Source organism: Podarcis liolepis (genome assembly GCF_965112155.1).
Source record: "Podarcis liolepis genome assembly, chromosome: 4".
Lineage (NCBI taxonomy): Eukaryota > Metazoa > Chordata > Lepidosauria > Squamata > Lacertidae > Podarcis > Podarcis liolepis.
In genome coordinates, this window is record NC_139558.1 from 84,666,500 (window position 1) to 84,680,683 (window position 14,184).

The 14,184-nt window shown below is 45.7% G+C and overlaps 1 protein-coding gene and 1 long non-coding RNA gene across 9 annotated transcripts in view; both read right to left on the bottom strand.

The window, feature by feature from the left end:
- LOC310705502 overlaps positions 1-14,184 on the bottom strand; it is a 71,399-nt gene that overhangs the window by 19,810 nt on the left and 37,405 nt on the right. The window lies entirely within an intron of this gene.
- The window catches only part of ELMOD1 (ELMO domain containing 1), a 47,552-nt gene that overhangs the window by 15,396 nt on the left and 17,972 nt on the right, over positions 1-14,184 (bottom strand). For 4 of the 8 annotated variants that reach the window (XM_083499905.1, XM_083499900.1, XM_083499901.1 and 1 more), the window contains exons 3-6: positions 6,491-6,636; positions 6,050-6,078; positions 4,519-4,616; positions 2,801-2,930 (exon numbers count right to left, since the gene is read on the bottom strand). In XM_083499905.1, coding sequence (XP_083356031.1) covers positions 2,801-2,930; positions 4,519-4,616; positions 6,050-6,078; positions 6,491-6,636 — 403 coding nt within the window. Of the gene's footprint in view, positions 1-2,800; positions 2,931-4,518; positions 4,617-6,049; positions 6,079-6,490; positions 6,637-8,448; positions 8,582-14,184 lie in introns of all 8 variants that reach the window. The other 4 variants (XM_083499906.1, XM_083499903.1, XM_083499907.1 and 1 more) reach the window with 2 other exon arrangements.

The following is a 14,184-nucleotide window of genomic DNA, read 5'->3' on the forward strand; positions in this document are numbered from 1 at the left end:
ACACCTGTTAGCCGGAAAAAAATCTCGCGGCACACCACCATTAAAGCCCCGCCCCGTGACGTCAGCGCGCAGCGTCACGCCGGGAGGGACGCACAAAAGCGAAAGTTTTTTCCCTCCCCCTTGCCGGGGTGGGAGGAGGCAGCAGAGCGAGGGCAGCTGAGGCGGCGGCGGCTGTTGTGGTGGTGGCGGTGATAGCGGGCGGAGGAGGGGGCGGCGGCGGGAGTTGCTGCTGCTGTTGTTGCTGCTGCTGCCCGGACATGCCGGCCTCCTCCTCCTCCGCTGTCTCGCGATCCTCCCTTTTGCGCGCGCTGCCCCGCCGCTCGGCACCACCACCGCGGAGCCGCCCCCGGCTCGACGCGGATCCTCGCCGCCGCCGCCGCCTCTCACCGCCCGACTCGCCCGCCTTCCTCCCACGGCACACCAGCCGATGTCTCACGGCACACTAGTGTGCCGCGGAACACCGGTTGGGAAACACTGCCTTAGACATAGCAGACATTTGAAATACTGCCTCCTGGAAAACCCCCCCCCCCCTTTTGGCCTAATGTAGAAATGGTGTAAAAACATTGACAAGGGCTCACTGGGCATATTCACTGCCTCTGCATAAATTGGGGGCGGGGACCCTCAAGTTTATTTGGTTGCAAATCTCAGTGCAGTTTCAAAGCACTAAGGCGATTAGCCTTCTTGATTCTCCAAGGCTTGAGAGATCCCCCCCCCTTAAGCCAATTTCACAAGGGCACAAACAAACAAGAAAATAAAAGTGACATATACAAGGAGAGCAGATTCAGGGCCCCTCAGCTTCACAGCCCTACTCCCAAGTAAAAATTCATACTGCCCTAAGAGATGCACAGCAAGAAATGAAGGGGTATTACCTTAGTAATACCCCTTAGTAATACCCCTTAGTAATACCCCTTAGTAATACCTTAGTAATATTTAGTATTAGTAATATTAGTAATATTCAAACCTTGTTCTTTACTATTATTCTTTACTATGGGCTGTGCCCCTGCTTGTGTTGCTTGTCACCTCCGTCTACCTACTACTGTCCCCCACTAACTGCCCCCCTTACCACCTCTGGCCAAACACTCTCTGCTGACAGGACACCCAAACCCCAATACTTTCCCCTCTCCTTTGGCCCACCGCTGTGGCTTTTCACTCCTGTCATTCCCTCATTCTGAGGAAAAGAAAAATTAACACCTTCATCCTCCAACACTCCTCTTCCCTATGGCTGTTTTAAAAGTAAACAGTGTCAGAAAACCTGATCGCAGGTCTCAAACAGACTGCATCATTTTACCCAAACATCCCCTATAGGAGATGTAGGGAACCTGGGACAAGGGAACCAAATCCGGCCCTCCGAAGTCTGTCTCCAGGCCGCATCCTCATTGGCCCTGCTTCACACCCACTATGTTTTTGCATGGGTGGAAAGTGTCCTTGATAAGGCCTTTGCTTGTCTGGATAGAGCATAGAAGAGTTTGGATTTGATATCCCGCTTTATCACTACCCGAAGGAGTCTCAAAGCGGCTAACATTCTCCTTTCCCTTCCCCCCCCCCACAACAAATACTCTGTGAAGTGAGTGGGGCTGAGAGACTTCAGAGACTAGCCCAAGGTCACCCAGCAGCTGCATGTGGAGGAGCGGGGAAGCGAACCCGGTTCCCCAGATTACGAGACTACCGCTCTTAACCACTACACCACACTGGCTCCCTCTGGTGTGAGGGGTGTGCCAAATGTGTCAAGGTAAAATATTATATTTGTTGCTCTGCCCTGTTTTGCCTTCCCAACACTGGCATGTGGGCTCATCAGGAGAAGCCTTGTTGGTGACGCCACCCCTGGAGGCTGCACAGATGGCAGGGCCATCTTGGTGGTAGCTCCCCATTTATGAAACACCTGCCTTGGGTGAGGTGCATCTGTATCATGGACTGGTTGGATGCAGAGGAGGGGGGAGGAGGAAACAACTGGGGAACCCCCAAGGGAAGAAGGCTCAGGGCCAGGGGATTGGTGGTGGTGTGATGGTAAGTGGTCAGAGGGAGGAGACCAGGAGGAGATATCAGAAGCTGAAGAGGTAATAGGGCTTAGTGAGTAGGGGGAGTCTGTGGCAGAGAGAAGTGCAGAATCAGAAGCAGGAGAGAGGTAAACACAGAAATGAGCCGATATTCTGAACAGGAGAATCTTTATTCTGAGTTAGCTTCTCCAGAACATTTTTGTCTCGGAACCTACGTAAGGGCATGTGTCCCCTGGCAGATTAATTCAGAGGGAATGTGGCCCTTGACAAAAGAAAAGGTTACCCACGCTTAGCCTAAAAGGTAAAGGGACCCCTGACCATTAGGTCTAGTCATGACCGACTCTGGGGTTGCGGCGTTCATCTCGCTTTGCTGGCTGAGGGAGCCGGCGTACAGCTTCTGGGTCACGTGGCCAGGATGATTAAGCCGCTTCTGGCAAACCAGAGCAGCGCACGGAAACGCCGTTTACCTTCCCACCAGAGCGGTACCTATTTATCTACTTGCACTTTGACGTGCTTTCGAACTGCTAGGTTGGCAGGAGCAGGGACCGAGCAACAGGAGCTCACCCCATCACGGGGATTCGAACTGCCAACCTTCTGATTGGCAAGTCCTAGGCTCTGTGGTTTAACCCACAGCGCCATCCGCGTCCCTCTATGCTTAGCCTAGATCATGCTAATAAATAAATTGGAGGTAACAAGCTGTTCTCAGTACAGACAATTGTGCGGTCAAGCCTTTTGCGGAGACTGGTTTCAGTTAACAGTCTCTCGGAATGTAAAGAGCTCTTTGGAAGTGCACCTCCACGGCTTACCTTCAGAAGCATTTCTTCATGCTGGGGATCCTCAGAATCATAGGGCTCTCTACGCAGTTTTTCCACCTCTGCAATCAAATTCCTGTACCCTACAATCTGTAGGAGGCAGGCCTGCAGAGAGACCCCTAGCCTAGAGTGAAAAGATGACAAACGGTAAGAACACTACGCTCAGTAATTTAGCTTTGCATGATTGACATTACCTCAGCGTGGAGCTACACTTTTATCCTTTCCGCCATTCATGAATGCGAAAAGGCATGCTCACTGAGGCAACGGAACAGCAACTCTGAACCTATGTTGCGCTGCCTGCACTGATAGCCGAGAAGCTTTGCCACAGGTGATGCCCAGGGCAGGGAGAAAAGCGAAAGAGACTAATGACATTGCTTCCCCCAAGGTCACATCATTTTCAAAGCTCCCTTTGACAACTATGCTCTTTGCTGCTCTCCCATAAGCCTTCACTTCCAGCAGACCTGATTTGCTCTCTGCCAAGTGGCAATGGAAAACCTGGTGTGGATTTTTGTGTGTGGAAGGGGGACATGCTGCCCCACAGTTGTGGCTCAGGTCTACATGGGGGAAAAAACCCACACCATATGGTCTAGAAGCATGGATCCTTAATTCTGGGGAAGATGAACAGTAATAGTTTAATGATGAGGAAAATGCTTCTGAGCATGTGCAGAGCTCACTTTTCTTCAAATAATCTAGGAGCCAGGCCTGGTATTGGAAACAGATACCAATCATCTTTATAATAAGTGAAGCCCTGAGTAGGGCACTATTTTGGGGTGGGTGGGTCTGGGTTGAGATTGTAAATACAAAAAATACGCATGTTTACCATCCCTGTGCACATGAAGAAATGACACAGGCAACATAAAGGTGGCTGGTGAGAACGTAGGCTGAAGGAGAACTTCACACACAACCTAGGAACAGGAGTAGTTCTGTAGCAAGGTAAAAAGGTAAAGGACCCCTCGACGGTTAAGTCCAGTCAAAGCAACTATGGGGTTGCGGTGCTCATCTTGCTTTCAGGCCGAGGGAGTCGGTGTTTGTCCACAGACAGTTTTCTGGGTCATGTGGCCAGCATGACTAAACCGCTACTGGCGCACGGAGGACCGTGATGAGTGCCAGAGTGCATGGAAATATCATTTACCTTCCTGCCACAGCGGTACCTATTTATCTACTTGCACTGGCATGCTTTCAAACTGTTAGGTTGGCAGGAGCTGGGACAGAGCAACAGGAGCTCACCTGGTTGTGGGGATTCGAACCACTGACCTTCTGATCAGCAAGCCCAAGAACTTCAGTGGTTTAGACCACAGCATCACATCATGGATATATGCTGGAAACTTGGGATGATGTGGGTCAGGTAACTAAAGCATGGTCAGAAATCTGGGTGTCGGTGTCTGTGTTTGGCCTGTGTGTATATATACTGGCTCATTTCCACGATTACAAGCCATGGTTCAAGAAGTTGCAATGTCTTGATTAATAATGTGGTTGTTACAGGTGGTGCTTTGCCTCCAGATCTAGTTGTACCATAGACATGAAAGGGCTGAACAGACAGAAAATGAAACCAGACCAAGTCACCTGTGATCATCAGCGGGCACAACTAAAGAATCAAAGCAGACAATACTGTGAACTTATGTGGGAAGACAGACCCCCAAAGAGATGAAGCACACAATAATTTAAGCACACAAAATAACTTTTGCCATCCCACTCCATTCACACGAACTTACTGCGGGTTTACATCTGGATTAATCCTCTTCAGTTCCATGATGGCATCTATAGTTTTTTCAATAGCATCTGGATGAACACTGACTGAATTCTGGAGCAACTGGAAAAAATGTTTTTTAAGGCACATTGGTCACTGCCACAGGAAGTGAAGCACTACAGGAACAACAGAATGCAACTTTGTGAGAAGTATCCCAGCCAATGTGGTGCCCTTCAGCAGTGGTGATGCCACAGATCTAGGCTTCTTTTTATGCATGCGCCATACTGAACATGGTCAACTGTATCAATATGCACACCTCATCCCTCCACCACCAAGTCTACTTTTCCGCAAACTGCATTGAGGTTTGTTTGTTTTTGCAATGGAGGGGTGTATAAATCTCATGAAATAAACCAAGTTAACAAGTAAATTGGCACCAGCTCAATCAGTGCCTTGGACAAGTCACGGTTCCTCTGTCTTTCCTTCCATCTGCTAAATGAGGTAAGTAGAGAGTTGTAGAGGAAAGTCAATCTTTCCATTTCTGTTTCCTTCCAATTCTTATTTCTGCAGTCTTAAGTAGGTTTACTCGTGTTTGTAAATTTTTTACAAAATGAAAGTCTGTTTGGAAATTGGCATGCAATATTGCATACATCTCTCTCCCAATACAAGAACCATTGCATTCCCACAATTTTCCCATGAAAGAATGCATTTTTGTAGATTGCTTTAACTACTCAAAGCATTTTTGGGCCTGCACTGCAAATTTGGAGAAGTATGAGTTTTGAAGGACAGTTGTGTTTGATTCAAATATTGGTTCGGGAAACGCAAATTTTATATGTCTGCATTAAAATACGAAAGATACAAAATTGTCTCCTGGCCTGAGCAGTGTCCTAACTCAAAAGGGTGTTGGGAGGAAAAATGTGGAAAGTTGCAAAATGCCTGGCATCTTAGAAACTGAGGTACAAAACTTAGCAATATTCCTTGATGGTCTTGAAATCTGCGTAGATTATTCTGTATGATATCTCGCTAACATATGCTTGGATAAAGACTGACTAATGTTCTCCTGAATTTTATACCACTTTTCAGCGTACAAAACATTCTGCCAATTACTCGCTCAATTACGCTCACAGACAGTGCTTTGAATAGGGCTTAGCAAGACCCAACAATCAGTTGGCGGTCGAGTGTTGTTTAGTCGCTTTCAGAGTGCTGTGCATGATAAGAGTTCTTAAAGGGGCTTCTCAAGACCTGACAACCAGCTGACTTTGGGTCTTGTTGAGCACTCTGCAGCCCACATGAAAGCCAAGCAGGTTGCCAGAGGAGGGAACAATACAAATATCAGCTCCTCCTCCCACAGCCTGCTTACTTGCCTAGATGGAATTCAATGCACTCACCTGCAAGGTACTCCTAGCTGCCTCTGGCAACCAGGCAAGTAGTTAAATGCAAGGCTGCATGAATGGCCTAATGTGGCCTCATATGTTGGCAAGGAGGTTTTCTTGCTTGTAAGCCTGTGTAAGCTGCTAATACAATCGGCCAAACATGGAGACTAAAACACATTTACTTACCTTGTTTTTTGAACTTCTCAGTGACGATTCTGTCAAGAAAACATTTTTAAAACTTTAACTTCTATTAGACTTTTTGCATCTTCAACAACACAGCCAACAATGAAAATACTATCACAAACCTTTGTAATTCTCTCCTTCCCAACTTTCCTCTTTTCTTATGCAGTTATAAAAATGTGTAGCCAAATCCCCACAAACAGTGAAGAAGCTTCTCATACTGATACCAACGAAAAGGCAAGCTATATTGGTTCAGTAACGTAAAATGCGTTTGCAATTGACTGGGTATGTTGACATTCTGCTCGAGGCTACAGTTTAAAATGCAAGTTGAGACCTAAGCTAATTTTAAAGCTATATACTGCAGTGTAATCTCTCTCTCTCATACACACAGCAATTATGGCACAGAACAACATTAACTACCAGAGCAATGCTTTCAAAACCACTTACCGATTTTCATAGTTCTGCCAGCGCCAGGCTTTGTGCTGTAGCAGATCCTTTGCAACTCGCAGCGTCCCGTCAGTTTCCTCGCCACGAATTTCAGGCAGCGCCATAAGCATTTGCAATAGAAGTACAGGCAAACCTGGACAAGCATTCTGTCAAAAGAATCCTTAGAGTGAGAACTCAAGGAAAGCTCCTGAGGGTGAAGCAAAGTCCCCCTGAAAGAGTTCCATTATTCAAAGTTATCTTTAAGAAGATTTCTAACACACACCATACTACTGGGGCCTACTGTCAGGAGTAAGAATGTTCAAAAACAAAATAATTAAGGTTCCGTTTAGTAAATGAGAGCCTGGCAGCCATTCTCGGACAAAAGGCATGCTGCTGCAGTTGTACATCTAGGGTGATTCACACCCCACTGCTATAAGAAATTGGGGTGGGGGCAGGAGGAGGAACTACAGTTTATAGTTAGAAAATGGTTCAATGGGCCGATTTGAAATTTGGCACTGCATGAGAGGTAAGTTTGAGGGTGATCAATCCTGAACTTAGGGTCGAAAGGATAAGAAATGACTTATTCTAAACAACTGTTTGATGAGAGACTTCTGCAGATGGACAGGAAGTGTGTGTTTGGGGTGGCTTTTGCCGGAAACATTTCTCCAACAGGAACACCTGGAACGTGCTTTCCTCTAACAAAGCGTAAACGTTTCGCAGCTTTTATTAAAAAGCCGTTGCCGAGGCTAATGATAGTCAGCGGGATTTCATAAGAGCGTGGCCCGCACATGCTCAGTATAAACCTGTTCTGAGAGAAGGTTAAGTGGAGGGAGTGGAATGTTGAGAAATGAGAATGGATGATGAGAGACGGACTGCGCTGGAAAATGGCAAGAATGTGTGAGGTTCTGAAAAGGACTAGTCTATGTGAAAAGGGCTGAAGGGCAGGAATGCTAAGTTGGTTTGGATGCAAGTTCATTAGAGCTTCTAATCAAGAGCTTCAGTCTGTAGGGTCTGGAATGAATTTTGGCCTCTTAGGTTGGCAGAAGAAAATGGTGCCCCTCAGGGAATGTCAAGGACCTTGTCCAAACTGCACACTTGATGTAGTTTCAGCTGAAGCCAAGAGAGCCACCAAACAGGAACTGTTCTTAAACCAACAAGTAACAGCATAGTACACAATACACACAACCACCCTATGTCGATTCTACTCCCGATGGCCTACAACTTGGCTGACACAGCACCCAGTCCTGCCTGCAGATGGTGGTGTGTCATAGATACCAGCACAATGAAGATTGCACTAATCAGAGGTACACTGGACATCTGGTCCAGGGCTGGGTAACCTCTGGCCTGCAGTCCATATATGGCCCGTCAAGACTTCCCATTCGGCACCAGGCATGGGGCAGGTAGAGATGTGGCTGCTTCTCCTGTAGATAGCAGGACTGAACCACCGGCACATGAGCTGATGTGTGAGTTCAATCCTGCTTGGTTCAGTTGCCTGACAGAGTTCCTCATATGGAACTCTCTCATGCACCCGAACCCTAAAAGGAGCAGGTCTGAACCCCTGCTTTGTTGCTTTGAACTGAGCCATGGTGTAGCATATTCAAACTCAGGTTCATGGTCTGTCTTGCTTCACACAAACCACGAGCTGTAGCCAAAGTCTGTTCTGTGGCTTAACACTCATAGTTTGTCAAGAGGAGATAAACCACGGGCCCAGGTTCAGATAATATGCTAAGCCAACCCATGGCAGAGCAGAAGTGGAGAAGAAGAACAGCGGCCCAGATGACATCTCTGGGAGCCTGCATTGTCCGATCAGCTTATCTTAAGTACCAACATCAGTCAAAGTGGAGCCAGTAAGATATATCACATTGTTTCTGCAGCACAAAAAAAGCTATTACAGAACACAGCTCACAGTGGATACTACTTAGAAAGCACTATATTATAGCCAGATATCTAAAGTAAGATAATATTCATTTGGTGGGTACCTTTAAATGACACACTACTCGTCCATCTTAAACTTATGACATTGGAGATCTTCTTTAGGAACAAGAATGGAGAGTTAAAAGTATGGAATCTTTTGTTTTGTTTTACAAAAAATAATTCTTGCTTGTAGAAATCCTGCAATGAAAGCACACTATTCATGAAATGGATTACACTTTAAGATGAGCTGACTTTCCTAATTCCACTAAGATCACAAATTAATGCCTTTTTAAAAAGAAAATAAAAGAAGAAGAAGCGTTTTAACATGGCATGGCGTTTTCAGAAAGAGAACTTAATATTTTTAAGAAATTAGAAAGTGGGTCAGCCCTTGACCCAGCACTTTCCCTCTTCAGCACAAACTCAGCTTGGCTGCAGGAGTTGCTGGAAGGAGGTGTACAAGACACCATCCAACCATCTTAGGGACTCCACTTAGGGACCATTTCTGTAGGGTTTTAACGATAGGCTTTTCTTTCCCCCACGATATCCCATAAGGCAGCAGAGATTTAGGATCAGAGTTTTCTTTCTCCTAGATGAGCTACTTTCCCAGGCTGATGAGCCCCATCTGCCCCTCAGTTCCCTCTACAGCATGTGCACAAACCGCCTTCTTTACCATTGGACCCACTATTGATCTTAAGCTGCCAGAGCCTGCCTTTGCATGCAGGGGAAGTCCTTAACTCACATTTGAGACCCACATGCTACCCGCACCAAGTTTGGCCAGCCAGTTGAAGCTGTTCCTGGGGTGTGGCTGCTGTCACATGCTGACAGCTTCTAGGACAGGCATAGGCAAACTCCAGCCCTCCAGATGTTTGGGACTACAATTCCCATCATCCCTGACCACTGGGCCTGTTAGCTAGGGATGATGGGAACTGTAGTCCCAAACATCTGGAGGACTGGAGTTTGTCTATGCCTGTTCTAGGAGCCACAGGTGAGAGCTGAGGGCAGGGTGGGGACCAAAGGTGGACAAACAACCCCGGAAGGATGTGTCCCCTACCAGAGGTACTACCCCTCCGCTAACACTCCCGTACACCCCTTTCACACAAATCGGTAGTATAGCTTCTTCTTGCCCCAAGAGAGTGAGCCACTACTCCTCCAAGCGATGGCAGCTGTGTGAGCAAAGTCCACAGTTAGTTGGGTCCCTTGCTGCTGGCTCTCGCACAGATTTGGGCTGTCAAAATATAGAGGTGAAGGAATGGCTCACAACATATAATATGCCTTGACACAACTCTTTCATCCACCCAAAGACATTATGAACACAGCTCTAGGAAAGCCAAGCTTTAGGCTTAAACAGGACGTGACAGAGAAGGCAATCATTTTCGCTGCTAAGGACTGGTGTAATAAAGTTTGCTGAACCGCACACATTCATTATGACACTCCGATTAGCTTCATTTATGCTTCAGATAGAAAGCAGGAGCTTCCCTGCTTTCAGAAACCTCTTATAAATTTCAGAGTAAATGAATATGCAGATATGACCAGATCCAATGGCTTTTACAGGCTTTATATAAGATTGTCAGTGAAGGAGTCTGCTAAAAACCTGCACTGGGTATTATGAAGAACGGGCTACCTTTCTCAAATGACCTCCTTCTGCATGTTTCTTTGTTTCCCTCAATATTGTACTAAGTAGTAGCCAGATTCTCAGATACAGAGATGAGTGATTTTTCTGTTTATCCATCTGTTTAGATATGGAAAGGCACTATGGCAACCGGAGTTCATAGCAGAGCAAAGTCGTTCAAAAACATTACATACTCTGCGGATTGTCCTCATGATGCAGCTGCCTCAATGATTTCTCTAGATGTGAGCAGACTACATATGAGAGCTGCTACATACATCAAGAGATCAGCCGGCACCAAAAAAACTGCTTGGCAACGTGCAACACAGGTTTTCAGAAATGCCACAACCAACAGTCACAGCAGATTCTAAGAGAAGAAACCTGTTTTGGGCACTCTGAAATCATGTATGTTAACAAAAGCCACAGGATGACTAACAGAACAACCTGCACGCCAAGTCCATTCCCACAATCCTTCTGTCTAAGAAAAAACACATTCAAATGAGCATATCTGAGTATGCCAGATTCATGTGTGAGGCTGTATATGTGGGTAGAAGGCAGGAATGCAAACCTGGACCCACCTGCGGACATACCTTTGTGAAAGGAAAGGCCCCATCAGCTGAGGTAAACATTACTAGAAAAAGAGGCTTGCTTGACTTTTCTCTTTATAGAGCAGCGGTGAGGAACTTCTGTCCCTCCAAATGTTGCTGAACTACAACGCCCATCATCCATGCCCATTGGCAATACTTGCTGGGGTTGGTGAGAGTTGTACTTCAGCGACATCTGGAGGCTCAAAGACTTCCTTCCCATACCTGCTTTACCTGAACATCACTGACTGGCTTGTCTCTCAGCCTCTCTCACTTTCCTACTTTATTGGCCTTGGGCCCAGCATACTTGAAGGAGCCTCTCCACCCCCACCATTCTGCCCGGACACTGAGGTTACAGGGAACCAAGGAGAGGGCCTTCTCAGTACAGTGGTACCTCAGGTTACATACACTTCAGGTTACATACACTTCAGGCTACAGACTCCGCTAACCCAGAAATAGTGCTTCAGGTTAAGAACTTTGCTTCAGGATGAAAACAGAAATCGTGCTCTGGCAGCGCGGCAGCAGCAGGAGGCCCCATTAGCTAAAGTGGTGCTTCAGGTTAAGAACAGTTTCAGGTTAAGAACGGACCTCCGGAACAAATTAAGTACTTGACCCGAGGTACCACTGTAGTGGCGCTCACCCTCCCATCAGATATCAAGGAAATACGTAGACAACTACCTGACTTTTAGAAGACATCTGAAGGCAGCCCTGTTCAGGGAAGTTTTTAATCTTTTATTGTGTTTTTAATATCCTGTTGGAAGCTGCCCAGAGTGGCTGGGGAGGCCTGGCCAGATGGGCGGGGTATAAGTAATAAATATACATATAAATATAAATATAATAATAATAATAATAATAATAATAATAATAATAATAATAAAAATAAAAATAAATAAATCTCTTCCTCTTTATCTGTATTTCCTTACCTCATGTTTTCCTATCTTAGTGTCCTGAGACAAGGAGGAGGATAAAAATGTGTTTGGCAAACAAAATTGAAGGTGGCTGCCTTATTTCCACCATAGAGCAAGACTCCATGATCCTATAGCAGAGGAGGGAAGAAAAGGGATGCTGAAGCTTCTCACTCTGCTGAGAAGCCAGACTCCTCCTTCCATCAACTGGTCACAGCCATTCCACCAGATTGGAGGAAGAGATCCATACCACCAAGAGACCAGCAATTTTTGGCATCTCCTCCCCTCAAATTGCTTCCACCTCAAGCTGGCCATTGGAAGAACGTGTAACTAAGAGCTGCTTCATAGTTCTACTTGTCCCGGGTGCTCTAGTTTTCCCTTGCTCCTTTCCCATGGAAAACCCGCTCTTTAGTTCTAAACCAGAGCAAATGTCAATCTGGGGAAAACCTGAATGGCTGTTTGCTCCGACTCAGCTCTGAAGAGTGGAGACAAAGTGTGGAAAAGCCCTAAGACTTGGCTTATTCTCATTTTTCCTCCCAATCCATTTTACTTTTGTGTGGTGTCTTTTTAAGCTAGTAAGCCTATGGGCACAGACTGCCTTAAAAAAAAAGTGATCTGTAAGTTACTCTGGGAGCCTTTTTTTAGCTGAACAGCAAAGAAGGAAATGTTGAAATGAATAATGAATAAAAGAAGCCTCCAGAGTCCCTCTTGCAGGCTGTAGTAAAATACAACAGAGGGAGGGGAATGGAGATAGCAGAAGCTAGTCAAGCCTAGATCTGCGGCAGAGTCCTAACTAGACCTCTGCATGAACCAGGAAGGCCAGTGAAAGCACTGTTGCCAGGACAACAACCAAGGCCAGTCGGACAACAGCAGCAGCCAGGAACTCCAACTCCAAGATGGCTTTATCCCATGGCTCTGTCTATCATGCAGAGATGGAGACTATCCTCATCTTCTTTCCAAGAGCAAGGAAAATAAAGTCTAAAAACAGCAGCAAAACACACACCAAATAGTGGTTGTGTAACTAGTTCTGCATGATCAGCCATATGGAGTTCTGGGTCATCACTCGTTCAGAACAGATTTATTGGAAGGAAGCTATACCTGAATATACAGTGGTACCTCGGAAGTCGAAAAGAATCCATTCCGGAAGTCTGCTCGACTTTCAAAACATTCGAAAACCAACACACAGCTTTTGATTGGCTGCAGGAAACTCCTGCAGCCAGTCGGAAGCCGCAGAAGCCCCGTTGGACATTTGGGTTCCAAAGAATGTTCACAAACTGGAGCACTCACTTCCGGGTTTGCAAAACGTTCGACTCGCAAGGTGTTCAGGATCCAAGGTACGACTGTAGTCATAATAAGTTCTTCTGTCTCTCTCACACACAGTTGGTGGGGATGGAGTAGAGCCAGCACATAACTCAGTTGGCCTAAAAGCGTGTACTAATTTCCCATAGGCTACTTGGCCAGGTTCACAGTTCTTGGATTAATTTGGTTCAGGACACCTTAATCCACATATCCCCACATGATCATGGAGGTCTTCAGGGGAGTCAGGGGTCCTCTGTGGCTTGGTGCCTGGTTCATATCCACCAGGAGCAGTGTGTTCAGTATTGTGGGCCTAATTCTATGGAACTCCCTCCGGGCTGAAATCAGAATAGCTCCCTCTCTGCTGAACTTCCAGTGCCTGGTGAAGTCATTAAAAATAAATAAATCAGCAGCCCTTTTAATTAAGTTTTCTGATCTCGCAGTTATTTTTAACTGTTTTCACTTTCCACTGTTTTTATCTTTATTGCATCTTCTTAACCTCACCCTGCACTGTTTAGAGACTTGAGATGCTAAACAGTATATAAACTGTTTAACTAAACAAATAAGGCACAGATACATACACAGAGTGAGAACTATAAATTACCTCAGTCTGTTCTTTTAAAAAATGTCGCTGATAAAATCCTGTTCTGTCATACTTGTTTCCAAGAGTTGCCCCCATAGCGCAAATGCTGTTACACACAATATTTTATGTTCCTTTTAAAAAAAGTTACCAATTATGGGTTTTATTTATGGCTTTTAGTTGTAATCCTCTCTGAATGCTTCTGGGCCAAAAAGTAGGGCAAATATACTTTTTGCATACACATAAACAGTCAGGCAACAACCACAAACAATTTTGGCTGAAGTCAGTGCAACTCACCTTTCCCATTACCTGTGTGAAGGATTTAACCCCATTTAAATGCAATCTGCTTGTTTATGTATTATCACTCATTAACCACACAACATGTGCTGATTGGTTTACCAGTTACCGGGATGTCTGTGCTATCAACATTTTATCAACGACTTTTCATGTCATAACCATCACCACCTTTGCTTTTCTGCATCCCTTTTCCTACTAACCTCACAGTTTACAATGTCATCTCCCTGCCTCTCAAACCAAGAAACTGCAACTCAGTTGCAACCTCATGCATCTGCTGAAGTGGACTGTAATCCATGGAAGCTTGTGCCAAAATCAATTTGTGTGTCTTTAATGTGCCAAATGACCCTTTGATGTTTTTATACTCTGCTGCCATCCCCAAATTCTCTTTACTTTGGTCTACCCAAGTAAAGAGGTCATATCCACACTTGGAAACTCACAAAGCTACAACCCCCAGCATCCTTAACCAACTACGGTTCCTAGGATTCTTTGGGGGAAACGATGTACTTTAAATGTATGGTGTGGATGAGACTGTA